This window comes from Bufo gargarizans, chromosome 2 (genome assembly GCF_014858855.1).
Source record: "Bufo gargarizans isolate SCDJY-AF-19 chromosome 2, ASM1485885v1, whole genome shotgun sequence".
In the NCBI taxonomy this organism is placed as follows: Eukaryota; Metazoa; Chordata; class Amphibia; order Anura; family Bufonidae; genus Bufo; species Bufo gargarizans.
The window spans coordinates 686690732-686711427 of NC_058081.1; the positions used below are offsets into that span (position 1 = coordinate 686690732).

Below are 20696 nucleotides of genomic sequence, written 5' to 3' on the forward strand. Positions count from 1 at the left end.
GGTATGGATTTAGTGACAGAATTAGACTTGGAAATACACAGTAGCGGGTGTGTGTGAAGTTATTCTGAATGACCCTATGTGCACCTTCAATATTATATACCCTTTTTGGGATAGATTTCAAATAGCTCTGATATAGCAGGAACCACTAAATTATGAAATTGCTAAATTGGGAATTGTACTTCAACCCAGAACAAAAAATGTGCTTTGACGGGCACTAAATAACTTTCCCAGCTACAACAGGACAACGGTAACGAGAGATTTAGAGGGATTTAAATTTGAGGCCTAGTATTTAGGCGCTGGGTGACAGGTATGGGTTTAGTGACAGAATTAGACTTGGAAATACACAGTAGCGGGTGTGTGTGAAGTTATTCTGAATGACCCTATGTGCACCTTCAATATTATATACCCTTTTTGGGATAGATTTCAAATAGCTCTGATATAGCAGAAACCACTAAATTATGAAATTGCTAAATTGGGAATTGTACTTCAACCCAGAACAAAAAATGTGCTTTGACGGGCACTAAATAACTTTCCCAGCTACAACAGGACAACGGTAACGAGAGATTTAGAGGGATTTAAATTTGAGGCCTAGTATTTAGGCGCTGGGTGACAGGTATGGGTTTAGTGACAGAATTAGACTTGGAAATACACAGTAGCGGGTGTGTGTGAAGTTATTCTGAATGACCCTATGTGCACCTTCAATATTATATACCCTTTTTGGGATAGATTTCAAATAGCTCTGATATAGCAGGAACCACTAAATTATGAAATTGCTAAATTGGGAATTGTATTTCAACCCAGAACAAGAAATGTGCTTGAACGGACACTAAATAACTCGCCCAGCTACAGCACTAGGGACAGATTTAGCTGGATATAAATTTGAGGCCTAGTATTTAGGCGCTGGGTGACCGGTATGGATTTAGTGACAGAATTAGACTGGGATATGGCCAAAAAATGAACAGACTATTGCTGGTTAAATGCACTTGGTGTGACAGCTTCACCCTGATGTAGGCTTTAGCCAAAAAACAACCACACCATTGAGGGTTAAATGCACTTGGTGACAGGCGCAGCTTGCCCCTGATTTTGTATATGGCCAAAAAATGAACAGACTATTGCTGGTTAAATGCACTTGGTGTGACAGCTTCACCCTGATGTAGGCTTTAGCCAAAAAACAACCACACCATTGAGGGTTAAATGCACTTGGTGACAGGCGCAGCTTGCCCCTGATTTTGTATATGGCCAAAAAATGAACAGACTATTGCTGGTTAAATGCACTTGGTGTGACAGCTTCACCCTGATGTAGGCTTTAGCCAAAAAACAACCACACCATTGAGGGTTAAATGCACTTGGTGACAGGCGCAGCTTGCCCCTGATTTTGTATATGGCCAAAAAATGAACAGACTATTGCTGGTTAAATGCACTTGGTGTGACAGCTTCACCCTGATGTAGGCTTTAGCCAAAAAACAACCACACCATTGAGGGTTAAATGCACTTGGTGACAGGCGCAGCTTGCCCCTGATTTTGTATATGGCCAAAAAATGAACAGACTATTGCTGGTTAAATGCACTTGGTGTGACAGCTTCACCCTGATGTAGGCTTTAGCCAAAAAACAACCACACCATTGAGGGTTAAATGCACTTGGTCGCAGCTTGTGCTGGCGCACCACAAGACACAAAATGGCCGCCGATCACCCCAGAAAAATGAGACTGACAAACGGTCTGTGCAGCCTAAAAACAGTGAGCAATTGAGTATCAGCAGCTCAATGGTCCACAGCTGCAGATCGATCAGTTAATCAAGTCCTTTGGAGGAGTTAATCTGCCTAATCTCGCCCTACTGTCGCAGCCGCAACCTCTCCCTACGCTAATCAGAGCAGAGTGACGGGCGGCGCTATGTGACTCCAGCTTAAATAGAGGCTGGGTCACATGGTGCTCTGGCCAATCACAGCCATGCCAATAGTAGGCATGGCTGTGATGGCCTCTTGGGGCAAGTAGTATGACGCTTGTTGATTGGCTGCTTTGCAGCCTTTCAAAAAGCGCCAAGAAAGCGTCACAAAAGCGCGAAGAAAGCGACGAACACCGAACCCGAACCCGGACTTTTACGAAAATGTCCGGGTTCGGGTCCGTGTCACGGACACCCCAAAATTCGGTACGAACCCGAACTATACAGTTCGAGTTCGCTCATCCCTAACCACAACCCTATACGAGCCCTGTAGTTGTGTCAGACACATTAGTGGGAACAAAAGACGTCATATGTCTTCCTTTCTTTGGATTCATCAAACCGTATCTCAACAGCCAGAGACCGTATCTGTCCAGTTCTAAGGACATTTTGTATCCCCCCCCCTTCCACTGCCCCTCCCCCTAACCCCCCCCCCCTTCGCCCCCTACCGTTTCGTGTTTACTATGCCTACCTCAGGTTACATCTTGACTGTCAATTGCTGTAATTGCTGAACTAGACATGGAATGTACATCCTACATATGTCTTATGTATATTGTCTATGCACTTGTCAACTGCAATTCAGACTGTATGTATTGACATTGGAATGATTCATCATTGGATGTTGCTCCTTTTTCTTGATGCTTTTCAATAAAAAGACAATTGACAAAGAATATAACTACTATAATACTGCTCCTATGTACAAGAATATAACTACTATAATACTGCTCCTATGTACAAGAATATAACTACTATAATACTGCTCCTATGTACAAGAATATAACTACTATAATACTGCTCCTATGTACAAGAATATAACTACTATAATACTGCCTCCTATGTACAAGAATATAACTACTATAGTACTGCTCCTATGTACAAGAATATAACTACTATAATACTGCCTCCTATGTACAAGAATATAACTACTATAATACTGCTCCTATGTACAAGAATATAACTACTATAATACTGCTCCTATGTACAAGAATATAACTACTATAATACTGCTCCTATGTACAAGAATATAACTACTATAATACTGCCTCCTATGTGCAAGAATATAACTACTATAATACTGCCTTCTATCTACAAGAATATTACTACTATAATACTGCTCCTATGTACAAGAATATTACTACTATAATACTGCTCCTATGTACAAGAATATAACTACTATAATACTGCTCCTATGTACAAGAATATAACTACTATAATACTGCTCCTATGTACAAGGATATAACTACTATAATACTGCTCCTATGTACAAGAATATAACTACTATAATACTGCTCCTATGTACAAGGATATAACTACTATAATACTGCCTTCTATCTACAAGAATATAACTACTATAATACTGCTCCTGTGTACAAGAATATAACTACTATAATACTGCCTCCTATGTACAAGAATATAACTACTATAATACTGCCTCCTATGTATAAGAATATAACTACTATAATACTGCTCCTATGTACAAGAATATAACTACTATAATACTGCTCCTATGTACAAGAATATAACTACTATAATACTGCTCCTATGTACAAGAATATAACTACTATAATACTGCTACTATGTACAAGAATATAACTACTATAATACTGCCCCCTATGTACAAGAATATAACTACTATAATACTGCCTCCTATGTACAAGAATATAACTACTATAATACTGCTCCTATGTACAAGAATATAACTACTATAATACTGCCTCCTATGTACAAGAATATAACTACTATAATACTGCCCCCTATGTACAAGAATATAACTACTATAATACTGCTCCTATGTACAAGAATATAACTACTATAATACTGCTCCTATGTACAAGAATATAACTACTATAATACTGCTCCTATGTACAAGAATATAACTACTATAATACTGCCTCCTATGTACAAGAATATAACTACTATAATACTGCCTCCTATGTACAAGAATATAACTACTATAATACTGCTCCTATGTACAAGAATATAACTACTATAATACTGCTCCTATGTACAAGAATATAACTACTATAATACTACTCCTATGTACAAGAATATAACTACTATAATACTGCTCCTATGTACAAGAATATAACTACTATAATACTGCTCCTATGTACAAGAATATAACTACTATAATACTGCTCCTATGTACAAGAATATTACTACTATAATACTGCTCCTATGTACAAGAATATAACTACTATAATACTGCTCCTATGTACAAGAATATAACTACTATAATACTGCTCCTATGTACAAGGATATAACTACTATAATACTGCTCCTATGTACAAGAATATAACTACTATAATACTGCTCCTATGTACAAGGATATAACTACTATAATACTGCCTTCTATCTACAAGAATATAACTACTATAATACTGCTCCTGTGTACAAGAATATAACTACTATAATACTGCCTCCTATGTACAAGAATATAACTACTATAATACTGCCTCCTATGTATAAGAATATAACTACTATAATACTGCTCCTATGTACAAGAATATAACTACTATAATACTGCTCCTATGTACAAGAATATAACTACTATAATACTGCTCCTATGTACAAGAATATAACTACTATAATACTGCTACTATGTACAAGAATATAACTACTATAATACTGCCCCCTATGTACAAGAATATAACTACTATAATACTGCCTCCTATGTACAAGAATATAACTACTATAATACTGCTCCTATGTACAAGAATATAACTACTATAATACTGCCTCCTATGTACAAGAATATAACTACTATAATACTGCCCCCTATGTACAAGAATATAACTACTATAATACTGCTACTATGTACAAGAATATAACTACTATAATACTGCTACTATGTACAAGAATATAACTACTATAATACTGCTCCTATGTACAAGAATATAACTACTATAATACTGCCTCCTATGTACAAGAATATAACTACTATAATACTGCCTCCTATGTACAAGAATATAACTACTATAATACTGCCTCCTATGTACAAGAATATAACTACTATAATACTGCTCCTATGTACAAGAATATAACTACTATAATACTGCCTCCTATGTACAAGAATATAACTACTATAATACTGCCCCCTATGTACAAGAATATAACTACTATAATACTGCCTCCTATGTACAAGAATATAACTACTATAATACTGCTCCTATGTACAAGAATATAACTACTATAATACTGCTCCTATGTACAAGAATATAACTACTATAATACTGCCTCCTATGTACAAGAATATAACTACTATAATACTGCCCCCTATGTACAAGAATATAACTACTATAATACTGCTCCTATGTACAAGAATATAACTACTATAATACTGCTCCTATGTACAAGAATATAACTACTATAATACTGCTACTATGTACAAGAATATAACTACTATAATACTGCCCCCTATGTACAAGAATATAACTACTATAATACTGCCTCCTATGTACAAGAATATAACTACTATAATACTGCTCCTATGTACAAGAATATAACTACTATAATACTGCTCCTATGTACAGGAATATAACTACTATAATACTGCTCCTATGTACAAGAATATAACTACTATAATACTGCTACTATGTACAAGAATATAACTACTATAATACTGCCCCCTATGTACAAGAATATAACTACTATAATACTACTCCTATGTACAAGAATATAACTACTATAATACTGCTCCTATGTACAAGAATATAACTACTATAATACTGCTACTATGTACAAGAATATAACTACTATAATACTGCCCCCTATGTACAAGAATATAACTACTATAATACTGCCTCCTATGTACAAGAATATAACTACTATAATACTGCTCCTATGTACAAGAATATAACTACTATAATACTGCCTCCTATGTACAAGAATATAACTACTATAACACTGCTCCTATGTACAAGAATATAACTACTATAATACTGCTCCTATGTACAAGAATATAACTACTATAATACTGCTCCTATGTACAAGGATATATCTACTATATTCCTGCTTGTTATGTATCAGAATGTAGCTGCTATAATACTGCTCCTGTTATATATACAAGGTTCGACACTATTTTAATGACATGTGCACTAGTTAAATTCTTTTTTCTACGTTTGCTTTCTTGCAGTGATGCACCCCGATGTACTGATGTGTGCCAACGTTACCACTTTTTCTGATGCCGAATGTCAGGAATTCTATGATGGTATTACTGAGAACATGCTTTGTGCTGGAGTTCTTGAAGGAGGCATAGATTCCTGCCAGGTAAAATTTCATTTTTGAAAATATATTGCGTCCCCCCTTTCTACTCTCACTATCTGAAGAAGGTATGGTTGTATCCGCACAGCTGTATATCAATTCACCCACTGCCATTATCTTTCCTCTTAAATGTCTCTAGAGCAGATTGCTGTCAGTTATCAGTGATGGACCTGGAGATGTGAAAATTGTTTATAAACTAATTGTATTTCTTGCAAATTTCACAAAAATTCTTCAGCCATAAGCATTTGAAATTTTGGTGTTTTACTTGGGACGAATCTCGCAAAACAGTTCCCAACATTTAACTGTTAAAATGCAAGGTAAACAAGAAAGGGAGGATGAAGACTGAGGATCACATGACCCGGGGAGTGAATGGGGCTTGCCCACAGCCACCCTTATTGGCTGACAGTCTGACAGCCAATGAGGGCAGGATGTTGGCTAATCCTTCAGGCTCTTGGCTAGCTCAGAAGCACAGATGCCATTGTGAGCTCAGCCAACGATGTGATCAAAACGTGAAAAAAGTGAAATGGTCTAAAGACTTTCCAAATTCATTATAAGTGTTTTATAGGTATATTCCCAGCACCTCCAGCACCATATATTTAGCTGCAAACATTGTGCAACTGTACCCTTTTCTTACTTAAAATCATTAATAATTTTGTCAATGTTTAAAACTGCAGTTTAATTTAATGCATTGTTCTGCGTTAATATACCGGTTTAATTAAAGCATTTTACTGCATCAATATAATTATTTTTCTAAGAAGAGGCAACAACACCCCATGTGCTATGGAAAATACGGAAGTCTTGCTGTTAATGACTTGTGTGAGATGTTTCAGTGTTTAGTCTCCACAAGGAGGAGGTTCTGGTGGAGGTAGGAGACAAGAAGCCCACAATGGCATATCACAATCTGATAAAAGTGGCGGTGAGGATTTAGGACTATGATGATAATTGTGTATTGGATAGGACCTGGCAGCTGGATTGTGAAGCTGAGGAGGAGGCGACATCAGAGAAGTAGTGTGGTAGCAACAGTGGAAATAAAGGGCAGAGGCAGTATACAGCCAAAATCTCAAAAATAAACTACCCGGACCACATCTGCTTCTATTGTGGTCAGATGGGGAACTGGCGATGCCGCTGATACCATTGGTGAAGATTTGAAACGTGCCAGATCTAGGCCAAGCTCAGCTGCTGCTAGCTGTGTGATTATTTCCCGCATGTCCGTTTTTTTCCACACAGGCTGGCACACAAAACCACTGTCGTGTGCAAGATCTACAGGATGAAAATAAGACTTGGACGTTTAAGCACAAACATAGATACCAAGGCTCTATTGCAGCACATGAGGCGGCTCATCGGGTCCAATAGGGAAAAAAAGCTGTCATGTTTTTCTAACCAGAACAATTCTGTCCTTCTTCTCCTGGTCTTGTTCATGGCAGCTATGCCACATTATCAAGCAGTACAGTATCCTTGTCACCATTATCATAAGATTCTTCATCAGCTGAGACTCCTCCTCCTTGTCCTCCACTCCATCATGAGACATCCATAACGGACTATGTGGCTATGAGAAAGCTATTCTAGACCAACAATTAGCTTGTGCCAAGCAGAACTCCCACCTGGTCAAGTTACTGGTGGTGTAGTTCCGGCCATAGTTGTGGTAATTATCCAAATGTCATGCAGTCCTGCGCCTTCAAAAAAATGTCCATATGTCCCTGATCCCATGGACCTCTGGGGAGGAAGATTAGAACTGGCCCAACTGGTGGAACTGGCCCAACTTGCTATCGATATACTGTCTCAGAGAGGGTGTTCAGTGCATCCGGTGCCATCTTCACACACAAGTGGGCAAAATTGTCCTGTGCCAGTATGCAAAACATTAAATTTGTCAAAAATAATCAGCCACTTGGATCTGTGTGGTTTTCCACACATCTGTGCCTGATGAAAATGAATACATCTGCCATTGCTGACAGTGGCTATTTATCACCAGCTTAATAATGTCACTGCTACTGTTTACCTGTTTATCGTGTTCCATACTGTTTTGATGTTCTTACATCTGCTACTCCTCCTGCCACCACTACTACTCCTAAACGGCAGCACATCTCCTGCCTTGTCCTTGAGGTTTCACACTGCACTGCTGCTTCTCCCAAAGAGAGGGAGAATTTTGGGATGCTTGTTCCAAACAAGCCACTGCTTTTTTGAAAACTACCGTGTGTGTATAAACATCGGTAATCATCTGTCCCCAATAAGGAAGAATTTATGGAATGTTTTTAAATTTTAATAAAGCCTAACAAATGTAACACTGCGGTGTGTTTTAAAACACACTGTTTGTTAACACCATCAACCAAGCATATACCCATAGCTGTTTGTGAGTGTCACTCTGACATTATTTACTAATGCTGTCATTGCATTAACCACTTAAGGACCACAGGTTTAGACCCCCCTAGTGACCAGGCCCTTTTTTACAAATCGGCACTCCACAACTTTAGCGGTTTATTGCTCGGTCATGCAACTTACCACCCAAATGAATTTTACCTCCTTTTCTTCTCACTAATAGAGCTTTCATTTGGTGGTATTTCATTGTTGCTGACATTTTTACTTTTTTTGTTATTAATCGAAATTTAACGATTTTTTTGCAAAAAAATGTACATTTTTCACTTTCAGTTGTAAAATTTTGCAAAAAAAACAACATCCATATATACATTTTTCACTAAATTTATTGTTCTACATGTCTTTGATAAAAAAAATGTTTGGGTAAAAAAAAAATGGTTTGGGTCAAAGTTATAGCGTTTACAAACTATGGTACAAAAATGTGAATTTCCGCTTTTTGAAGCAGCTCTGACTTTCTGAGCACCTGTCATGATTCCTGAGGTTCTACAATGGCCAGACAGTAGAAAAACCCCACAAATGACCCCATTTCGGAAAGTAGACACCGTAAGGTATTCGCTGATGGGCATAGTGAGTTCATAGAACTTTTTATTTTTTGTCACAAGTTAGCAGAAAATGATGAATTTTTTTTTTCTTTTTTTTTTTCTTACTATGTCTCATATTCCACTAACTTGCGACAAAAAATAAAAAATTCTAGGAACTCGCCATGCCCCTCACGGAATACCTTGGGGTGTCTTATTTCCAAAATGGGGTCACTTGTGGCGTAGTTATACTGCCCTGGCAATTTAGGGGCCCAAATGTGTGAGAAGAACTTTGCAATCAAAATCTGTAAAAAATGACCGGTGAAATCCGAAAGGTGCACTTTGGAATGTGGGTCCCTTTGCCCACCTAGGCTGCAAAAAAGTGTCACACATCTGGTATCGCCGTACTCAGGAGAAGTTGGGGAATGTGTTTTGGGGTGTCATTTTACATATACCCATGCTGGGTGAGAGAAATATCTTGGCAAAAGACAACTTTTCCCATTTTTCTATACAAAGTTGGCATTTGACCAAGATATTTCTCTCACCCAGCATGGGTATATGTAAAATGACACCCCAAAACACATTCCCCAACTTCTGAGTACGGCGATACCAGATGTGTCACACTTTTTTGCAGCCAAGGTGGCCAAAGGGGCACATATTCCAAAGTGCACCTTTCGGATTTCGCAGGCCATTTTTTACACATTTTGATTGCAAAGTACTTCTCACACATTTGGGCCCCTAAATTGCCAGGGCAGTATAACTACCCCACAAGTGACCCCATTTTGGAAAGAAGACACCCCAAGGTATTCCCTTTCCAAAATGGGGTCACTTGTGGCGTAGTTATACTGCCCTGGCAATTTAGGGGCCCATATGTGTGAGAAGTAGTTTGCAATCAAAATCTGTAAAAAATGACCGGTGAAATCTGAAAGGTGCACTTTGGAATGTGGGTCCCTTTGCCCACCTTGGCTGCAAAAAAGTGTCACACATCTGGTATCAACGTACTCAGGAGAAGTTGGGGAATGTGTTTTGGGGTGTCATTTTACATATACCCATGCTGGGTGAGAGAAATATCTTGGCAAAAGACAACTTTTCCCATTTTTTTTATACAAAGTTGGCATTTGACCAAGATATTTTTCTCACCCAGCATGGGTATATGTAAAATGACACCCCAAAACACATTCCCCAACTTCTCCTGAGTACGGCGATACCAGATGTGTGACACTTTTTTGCAGCCTAGATGCGCAAAGCGGCCCAAATTCCTTTTAGGAGGGCATTTTTAGACATTTGGATCCCAGACTTCTTCTCACGCTTTAGGGCCCCTAAAAAGCCAGGGCAGTATAAATACCCCACATGTGACCCCACTTTGGAAAGAAGACACCCCAAGGTATTCAATGAGGGGCCTGGCGAGTTCATAGAAAAAAAAATTTTGGGCATAATTTAGCAAAAATTGATTTTTTTTTTGTTTTTTTCTCACAAAGTCTCACTTTCCGCTAACTTGGGACAAAAATTTAAATCTTTCATGGACTCAATATGCTCCTCAGCGAATACCTTGGGGTGTCTTCTTTCCAAAATGGGGTCAGTTGTGGGGTGTTTGTACTGCCCTGGCATTTGAGGGTCTCCGCAATCATTACATGTATGGCCTGCATTAGGAGTTTCTGCTATTCTCCTTATATTGAGCATACGGGTAATGAGATTTTTTTTTCCGTTCAGCCTCTGGGGTGAAAGAAAAAAATGAACGGCACAGATTTCTTCATTCGCATCGATCAATGTGGATGAAAAAATCTCTGCCCAAAAAACAAAATGGAGGGGAAAGGCGTCTGCCAGGACATAGGAGCTCCGCCCTACATCCATACCCACTTAGCTCGTATGCCCTGGCAAACCAGATTTCTCCATTCACATCAATCGATGTGGATGAATAAATCATTGCCGGGATTTTTTTTTTTTTACATACAAAGTATTTGCCAAAGCATAGGAACGCCGCCTCCTCCTCAGCTCGTATGCTTCGGCAAACGTATCTGTTACTGCAGAGTAGAAATCTCGTCTTGCAGCGCCGCATACACCGACTTGCGTGTAATCTGACAGCAGCGCAATGCTTCTGTCAGAATGCACATCAGTGCTGCAGCTGCTTGATCGCTTTGTCCACCTGGAAGGTAAAAAAACAAGAAAACAAAAAAGAAAAAACCAGGCCGCAACGCAATAATTTTATTAACATTAACTTTAGAGAACATTAACTTTTCTAAACTTTTGAAACAGAACAATAACTTTTTTGCTTACCGGTGATTTTTTCTTTTTTGTTTTGTTTTTTTTACCTTTATTGGACAAACCTCTCCTTCCCCATGGGACAATGTGCAAAGCGCAAATCGCCCAAACATGTGGCGAAGTGCATTATGCACTTTGTCCCAGGTGAAAGGAGAGGTTTGTGGCAGCTCTGTGTGAAAGGGCCCTAAGACCCCTGTGTGCCTGTCCTGTGTACGCAATCCCTATGCTAATAGTGTACCTGAGTGTGGAACTTGCGGAAACACTCCCCTATGCATAGGGCAGGCTGGTCAGGACAGTCAGGACAAAAAAAGGTGGTGTCACGCCTTATTCCACCCCTGCTACAGACACGACATCTTTTTCTTGTGGAACGTTGAGTTGGGGTACCAGGATAGACAGACGGGAAGTGTCTGCCATGTAGCCGGCTCACTACATCAGGGCCTTGGGGCACGGACCCTCCTGGATACAGGATTTCCGAAATGATCTCTTCCTGGAATTTTAGGAAGGATCCTGTTCTCCCAGCCTTACTGTAGAGAACAAAACTATTGTACATCGCCAATTGGATCAAATAAACAGACACCTTCTTATACCAGCGTCTGGTTCTGCGGGAAACTAAATAGGGAGCCAACATCTGGTCATTGAAGTCCACCCCTCCCATGTGAAGGTTATAGTCGTGGACAGAGAGGGGTTTCACAATGACACCAGTTGCCCTTTCAATTTGTACAGTCGTGTCTGCGTGAATGGTGGACAGAAGGTAAACGTCCCTCTTGTCCCTCCACTTCACCGCGAGCAGTTCTTGGTCACACAAGGCAGCCCTCTCCCCCCGTGCAAGTCGGGTACTAACGAGCCGTTGGGGGAAGCCCCGGCGACTAGGTCGCGCGGTACCACAGCATTGAATTCCGACTATATGTAAGTGCCGAAAGAGGGCCACGCTTGAGTAAAAATTGTCCACGTATAAGTGGTACCCCTTGTGGAATAAGGGTGACACCAAGTCCCAGACAATCTTGCCACTGCTCCCCAGGTAGTCAGGACATCCGACCGGCTCCAGTTTTGAGTCTTTTCCCTCATAGACCCTAAAACGATATGTATAGCCTGTGGCCCTTTCACAGAGCTTATACAGTTTGACCCCATACCGGGCGCGCTTGCTGGGGATGTACTGTTTTATGCCAAGGCGCCCGGTAAAATGTACTAGGGACTCGTCTATGCAGATGTTTTGATTAGGGGTATACGCATCTGCAAATCTGGATGACAAATGGTCTATGAGGGGCCGAATTTTGTGGAGCCGGTCATAAGCAGGGTGGCCTCTTGGATGACAGGTGCTATTGTCCGCAAAATGCATAAAGCACATGATGACCTCAAAACGTGCCCTGGACATTGCAGCAGAGAACATGGGCATGAAATGTATTGGGTCTTTAGACCAATATGACCGCAATACATTTTTTTTTGTTAGACCCATGCTGAGGAGAAAAAAATTTAAACTCGGAAACAGTGACTGGTTTCCACCGGAAAGGCTGGGCATAGTAGCTTTCCGGATTGGCGGTAATAAACTGTGTGGCGTAGCGGTTGGTTTCAGCCACAACTAGGTCATAGAGATCCGTGGTGAAGAACAGCTCAAAAAACTGAAGGGCCGATCCTAAATGAGCCGTCTCCACGCGAACTCCAGACTGGGCGGTGAAAGGGGGCAATACGGGTGCGGCGGAATCAGGGGATTGCCAATTAGGATTTGCCAGCACCTCTGGGAGACTAAGGGTTCTACGGGCCTGTGAACGCGGTGGCTGCGACGGGGGAGTTATTGCACGTGCCACCGTACCAGCTGGAACTGCCCTTCTGGTGCTCGCCACTTCACCAGGGACTACGGCAGTGCTGGTAGAAGGTCCAGGCTGTGCTGCGCTGCTGGTGTATGCCGCACCATAAACAAGATCAGCGCTAGCACCACTCTGCTGCAAATGAGGATCATCATGCAGGGTAGGCAGAACTCTTACATGGGATCGGGTACGTCTGGCCGTAGCAGGGACCTCTACCTCGTCATCCTCACTAGCCGTTAGAGTGCCACTGCTGTCTACAGGTTCATATTCTGAACCACTGGATTCAGCGGATAAGGCGTCCCCATCGCTTTCATCCATCACGGTCAGAATCCTGTAGGCCTCTTCAGCGGAATACCCCTTGTTTGACATTTTGGGTTCACTAAATTTAGGGGGTATTCCTCTGAGACTACCCAGGAAAAAGAGCAAACCTACCTAGTAAAAAGGAGTGCTTGCGAAGTAAAGCTGCGATCGCTAATAAAGATCCAAAAAGCTCAAAAGTGATCTTTTATAGCGGCGCAGCGATTTTACGGTTTTTGCAGTGATCAGAAAAAAAAAAATTCTGTCACTGCGGTGGGGCGGACTGAACGCAAGTGTGCGCACAAGATCAGGCCTGATCGGGCGAACACTTCGTTTTTTGTAGAACCTAAGGTGACCCTAATGTACTTATATAGATCTGATTGCGATCAGTATTGATCACTTACAGATACTATATAGTACTAGTGCTGATTAGCGACAGCGATGACGCTGATCAGCGACAAATCAGTGACTGCGGTGCGGTGGGCTGGGCGCTAAACTACCTAGCAAGTAGCTAACTACCTGGCAGGGATGAGGGACCCTAACAGGGGGGGGGGTGATCAATGACAGGGGGGTGGATAAGGGGGTGATCAGGGTGATCAGGGAGTCTAATATGGGTGATCAGGTGCTAAATAAGGGGTTAAATAAATGACAGGGTAATATCTAATGTGTAGTGTGGTGATTTGATGCTACTTACAGAGCTGCCTGTGTCCTCTGGTGGTCGATCCAAGCAAAAGGGACCACCAGAGGACCAGGCAGGAGTTATATCAGACGCTATTTTCAAAATAGCGTCTGACATAACCATTTCATTGGACGATTCAAAAATCCACAGCCTGCCAGTCAATGATCGCGGCCGGCAGGCTGCAGATGAACTTGTGAACTGCGCAATCCTGTGAACGCGCGCTCCTGTGAGCGCGCGTTCACAGGAAATCTCGGCTCACGCGAGATGACGCCAATCGGCGTTAGTGTGACCTGGGAGCGCCGCAGAGATGACGCCTTTCGGCGTTAGTGTGACGGGAGGAGGTTAATAAGCTTAAAAAGAAGAGAGAGAGAGAGAAAATTCTGAAAACAAATGCAAGAGAGAAAGACCCATGAGACCTCAGAGTGTCATACACCAATATTCAGGGCAATTGAAACACTTTTGATGTGAGCAGAATTGATCCAGACCCAAATAAAATTTTGGACTAATTTGTTAAAATTGGACATAAAACGAATTACAGGACATTTGCTTATCTCTAGACAGAACATAATTATCCTGTGCAAATAACTATACTTTATCTTCTCATATACAGGGAGACTCTGGGGGCCCTCTGGTTTGTAGGTCAGAGCCTTCACAGCTATGTGGGATCATATCATGGGGACATCCAATCTGTGGACAACCAAATAAACCAGGAGTCTACACCAAAGTTTTCAACTATCTGGTGTGGATTAATTATGTGATGGAAACAGAAAATTCGGATGTATGCAGAAACGCCTAAGAGGAAAGCCCTCTCCAAGAACCTAGACCATAAAGCTGTACTACGGACGTCTAATAAACAAAGATACTTTTCACTGATGTCTGTTTCTTATGATTATATGTAAAAATAAAACTAACAAAGAGGTACATGTATAAAGGCATTTTATCTATTTATCTACAAGTGTTATATTAGTTATACATAGGAGGCAGTATTATAGTAGTTATATTCATGTACATAGAAGCAGTATTATAGTAGTTATATTCTTGTACATAGGAGGCAGTATTATAGTAGTTATATTCTTGTACATAGGAGGCAGTATTATAGTAGTTATATTCTTGTACATAGGAGCAGTATTATAGTAGTTATATTCTTGTACATAGGAGGCAGTATTATAGTAGTTATACTCTTGTACATAGGAGCAGTATTATAGTAGTTATATTCTTGTACACAGGAGGCAGTATTATAGTAGTTATATTCTTGTATATAGGAGGCAGTATTATAGTACTTATATTCTTGTATATAGGAGCAGTATTATAGTAGTTATCATCTTGTACATAGGAGCAGTATTATAGTAGTTATATTCTTGTATATAGGAGCAGTATTATAGTAGTTATCATCTTGTACATAGGAGCAGTATTATAGTAGTTATATTCTTGTATATAGGAGCAGTATTATAGTAGTTATCATCTTGTACATAGGAGCAGTATTATAGTAGTTATATTCGTTTAAATAGGAGGAAGTATTATAGTAGTTATATTCTTGTACATAGGAGGCAGTATTATAGTACTTATATTCTTGTACATAGGAGCAGTATTATAGTAGTTATATTCTTATACATAGGAGCAGTATTACAGTAGTTATATTCTTGTACTTAGGATGCCGGATTATAGTATTATATATTTGAACATAGCAGGCAGTATTATAGTAGTTATATTCTTGTACATAAGAGCAGTATTATAGTAGTTATAGTCTTGTACATAGGAGCAGTATTATAGTAGTTATATTCTTGTACTTAGGATGCAGGATTATAGTAGTTATATTCCTGTACATAGGAGCAGTATTATAGTAGTTATATTCTTGTACATAGGAGCAGTATTATAGTAGTTATATTCTTGTACATAGGAGCAGTATTATAGTAGTTATATTCTTGTACATAGGAGCAGTATTATAGTAGTTATATTCTTGTACATAGGAGCAGTATTATAGTAGTTATATTCTTGTACATAGGAGGCAGTATTATAGTAGTTATATTCTTGTACATAGGAGCAGTATTATAGTAGTTATATTCTTGTACATAGGAGCAGTATTATAGTAGTTATATTCTTGTACATAGGAGGCAATTTTTATTGTGAAAACAAACAAAAAAATGCAATAAAAATACATTCTTACAATATAAAACCCCAAAAATAACAGGCATTGTACACACAATGACTACTCAACTAGAATGCCTATAGAATTATATTAAACCGAGAAAGTCCACATTTGCTGGGGAGGAAAAAGAAGAGGGAAAAACAAAAAACAAAAAAACAAATAACATATTTTCTGTTTTAAACCAAAGACACATTTCTCCATAATTTCCTATAATTCGGGTTACTCTTTATCTCTAATGACTTAACCCACTGGAGCTCAGACATTATTTGGTTTACGACTGTGGTGTGGTGGAATGGCTCATTGTGTATAGACACGCGGGTTCTCATGTGCCAATGGTAATATTTTATGACAGAAATTATCAGGTACATTGTCCCCCTGTCTACATTCCTATTTCTGGATGGAACAGCATAGATGATATCAGGATAAGTCAGGGACTGCAGTAATGGGATGTTTAGCTTTTGTGACACCTCTTCCCATATTCTCCTCCCACCCCTACAGTCAGATATGAAGTGCTCCATCGTCTCCTCCTGCTGACAACCGAGAGGACAGTTCCTATCTGAAACACTTAAAAATGTCAGGTTACCCCTAACAAATAGCTTTCCATGTAATGACTAGTGTTGATCACGAATATTCGAATTTCGAATTTTTATCGCGAATATTTCGAATATAGTTATATATATATTCGTAATTTCGAATATTCTATTTTTTTCCGATTTTTTTCCCGATTTTTTTATATTTTTTTAATCAGTACACATGATCCCTTCCTGCTTCTAGCTTGTGGGCCAATAAGACGGCTGCAATATACTTGACTTTAGGAGTAGTGATGAGCGGCAAGGGTCATATTCGAAAATGCACGATTTTTTTTTCTTGAAAAAATCGGCATCGAAGTTATAGCAATATAGCGAATATTCGAAAAAAAAACGAATATAGCGCAATTTTGCTAATATAGTGCTATAATCTTCTTTGTCTAATAGTTGTAATTTTTTTCTCATCTGAAGTTCAGATTGGAAAAAAATTACAACTATAAAAAAAAAGATTATAGCACTATATTAGCTAAATTGCTCTATATTCGTTTTTTTCGAATATTCGCTATATTGCTATATATTACGAATATTCGAAAAAACTGTTATAGCAATATAGCGAATATTCAAAAAATCGAATATAGAGCAATTTAGCTAATATAGTGCTATAATCTTCTTTGTCTAATAGTTGTAAGTTGAAAAATTCGCAATAAAATTTTGAATCCGAAAATTTGAATTACGAAAATTCGCATATTACACAATCATTACCTTGCCGATTTTTTTCAATAAAAAAAATCGTGAATTTTCGAATATTCGACGAAATTATAAAAATATTCGCGAAATATCGCGAATTCGAATATGACCCCTGCCACTCATCACTAGTAATAACAACCAAGCTATGTCAAAGAATTTGGCGGGAAGACGTTTCCCATTGAGGAGCTTCAGACTTTCTTGTAAAGTGCTAGTCACACAATCCCTCAAGACAAGTGGAGAACAAAAGAAAGCCCTACAGATCCTCACAAATAGATCTTTCTTTAGCTTACCCTCAATGTAGGACTTCTCTATCTTCCACCTTCTCACACACTTCAGCCCATAGTCTAGGTACTGGGGGAGGTAGTCACTCGTCCATCGACCCCTCTTGAGACTGCCGCCTCGCACCCAAGATTCTGCAAAAGGCAATATCCAGTCCCTGACACTGTTCACCCACAGTGAGCTGTTCTCATACAGCGGACTCAGTGGGCAACCTTGTCTCACCCCTGCCTCAACCCTGAAGGTATCACCCTGACGACCATTGACCAGAGGAAAGCTCTCAGCCTCGCAATACAAAGTCTTCAGCCAATCGATGAATTGCCCTGGAATACCGTACTTTGACAAAGTGGCCCATAGATACTCACGATCTACTCTGTCAGGCTTTAGCCTGGTCAAGACTCGCGACATATCTTCTACACCTCAGGGCTTTACATCTCTCAAACATCTCCCTTATCGAGATGACTGCTCCAGAGATGTTCCGCCCTTTTACTGTGCCAAACTGACAGCCTGCCAACAGTGCTGAGGACAGACAAACTAATCTAGAAAACAGAATTTTTGCCAGAATCTTTCTGTCGCCGTTCAAGAGGGCAATCGGCCTCCAGTTACTGATGTCACTCGGCTCTTTACCTTTGGACAGCAGAATCAGCGAGGACACTCTCATGGATGGAGGCATCAGCTGACTTTCTAGACAATTTGTATATACATCCACAAGGATTGGGGCCAAAAGGTCTCTGAATGTCTTATAGAATTCTGCTGTTATCCCATCTGGACCTGGTGCCTTCTTCAGATGTAACTTATCAATGGCCTCTTTAACCTCCGCCACCGTCAAATCTGCTGTTAAAGGAGAAAAGTCCAAATGATTAGTATCAGGGAGCGGAGTTGCCTCCAAGAATTGGGTCATCTTGTCACTATCCAAAACCTTCCTCTGAAACAAGTCAGCATAGTAAGATCTCACCACCCCCAGGATACCCTCCCGAGATTCTTGCAAAACACCCTGGGGGTCAGTGAGACTGGTGACAGATTTATTTGCCACTCGCTCCCGGCAATTCAGGAGACCCTAAGGTCCCATAATCCTGTTCAAGAACCAGGGAGGTATACCTGCTGTACTGATACTGCCTCATCTCATATATCAGACTGTCTATCCTTTGTTGGTCACCCCCTCCCGCCGAATAGAGTGACTCCAATTCTTTCCGCAGATTTAGATACTGGCCATACTTACTCTTCCCCTTTATAACTGACAGTCTCTTTAAGAGGGATCTGATCTCATCCTTGACATCCTCCCACCAGTCGGCCATTTTGCCATAAAAGTCCACTCTCTCTAGCTGACACTGTATAAGAGAGTGAACATGACTCCGAACCGAAGGGTCTTCTAATAGACTGGAATTAAGTCTCCATAACCCTCTACCTGTCCCAGAACACTTTGTGACACCCAAACAGAAATATAAGGCCAGATGGTCTGAATAAGGGACGAGCCTCTCATCTTTCTCACCAATGGTCTCTGTAGGACTCACCAGAGCTAAATCTATCCAACTTCTTCTTTCACCACAAAAATAAGTAAATTTTGGTTTCCGACCACCCTGCACAAACACATCTGACAACCCGGCCTGTTGAATAATTCTGTTTAGGACCTTGGAGTCTCTGGTAAGAGGCCTATTAGAGGTCCTGCCACTAGATTCCCTGGTGGCATTAAAATCCCCAGCCATGATGACAGGGATAGATGTGAAGAGATATGGCTTCACTTCATTCTAAAGGTTAATCCTTTCAGTCACTGTCTGCGAACCATAGATATTGATAAGACGGAGCCTCCTACCCCGAATAGTAACTTCCAGAATTAGGCACCTTCCAATCAATACCTCTGTCAACCTATGTATAGTTACATCATTGGTGTTAAAGAGGATAGAGACCCCGGCACTTGGTTCTACAGCCAGTGACCAAAAGGATGGACCAGACCGCCATTCACGCTCGGCTTCCCGTAAGAGTCCTAAAGTATTTAAACGTGTCTCTTGTAAGAAGAATACATCAGCATCAAGAGACCTTAGATGTTCATAAACCGCATGCCTGGTCCTCCTCACTCTGACACTGTTCACATTACTGGAAAACACTTTAAGGTTAAAGTCAGCCATCAAAGCAAAGCAAAGCACAAGTAGCAGAGATATTACCCCATCATCATAGATCTGAGTCTAAGCCCACCTGCCGACCACCTGTCTCCATGTCTGATTCGGACAGACGTTTAGATCGCGGGGGTTTCCTTTTTGTGGGGTGGTCGCCCTCTTGGTCCTCATTAAATTCATCTACCACTCTCTTTAACTCTCTCTCCATCTCTTCCTCAGCGTCTGACTCTGATAGGACACCGTACCTATTTGTTATGGTCATGACACCTGACCCGGGGTCTACTTTCTTTTTGGAAGGTTTTTGGACAGTGGTCCATTCCCCCTCAGGCTTAGGGCTGGTTTTGTCCTTCTTCCGTCTTTTCTGTGGATTTATTGATGCTGGGACAGAAGACGACGTGCCCACAACCTGCTCAGTGACCTCCCTGTTCCCCTCAGTGGCTCCTGGCTGGGACTGGTCAGGCACTATGTCACCTATATTGTCACCCATATTGTGCTGAGGCTCGGGCAGAGCTAAAGCCCGCCCCTCAGAGCCGGTGACGTCACTGAACACACTGCCGGGCGGAAGGGTATGTCCGGGTTCAGCTCTGAAACCGGACAATCCCTTTAAAACATTTTCTAGGCTGACCCGCATAGAAGCATACCCCTTTTCTCCCGGCCAATAAAGAATGAGTTGGGCAGATGTTGGGTAATGTTGTTAACCTGCCATAACTTTACCAGGACCTTCCACCCCTCAGTCCATATGCCATCCTCGTCCCTGGTCTTGGTC

The 20696-nt window shown here is 40.5% G+C and overlaps 1 protein-coding gene across 1 annotated transcript in view; it reads left to right on the forward strand.

Moving 5' to 3' along the window:
• The window catches only part of LOC122926307 (trypsin-like), a 67640-nt gene extending 52721 nt beyond the window's left edge, over positions 1–14919 (forward strand). The window contains exons 5-6 of the mRNA XM_044277680.1: positions 6071–6204; positions 14734–14919. Coding sequence (XP_044133615.1) covers positions 6071–6204; positions 14734–14919 — 320 coding nt within the window. The remainder of the gene's footprint in view (positions 1–6070; positions 6205–14733) is intronic.
• The last annotated feature ends 5777 nt before the right edge of the window (positions 14920–20696 follow it).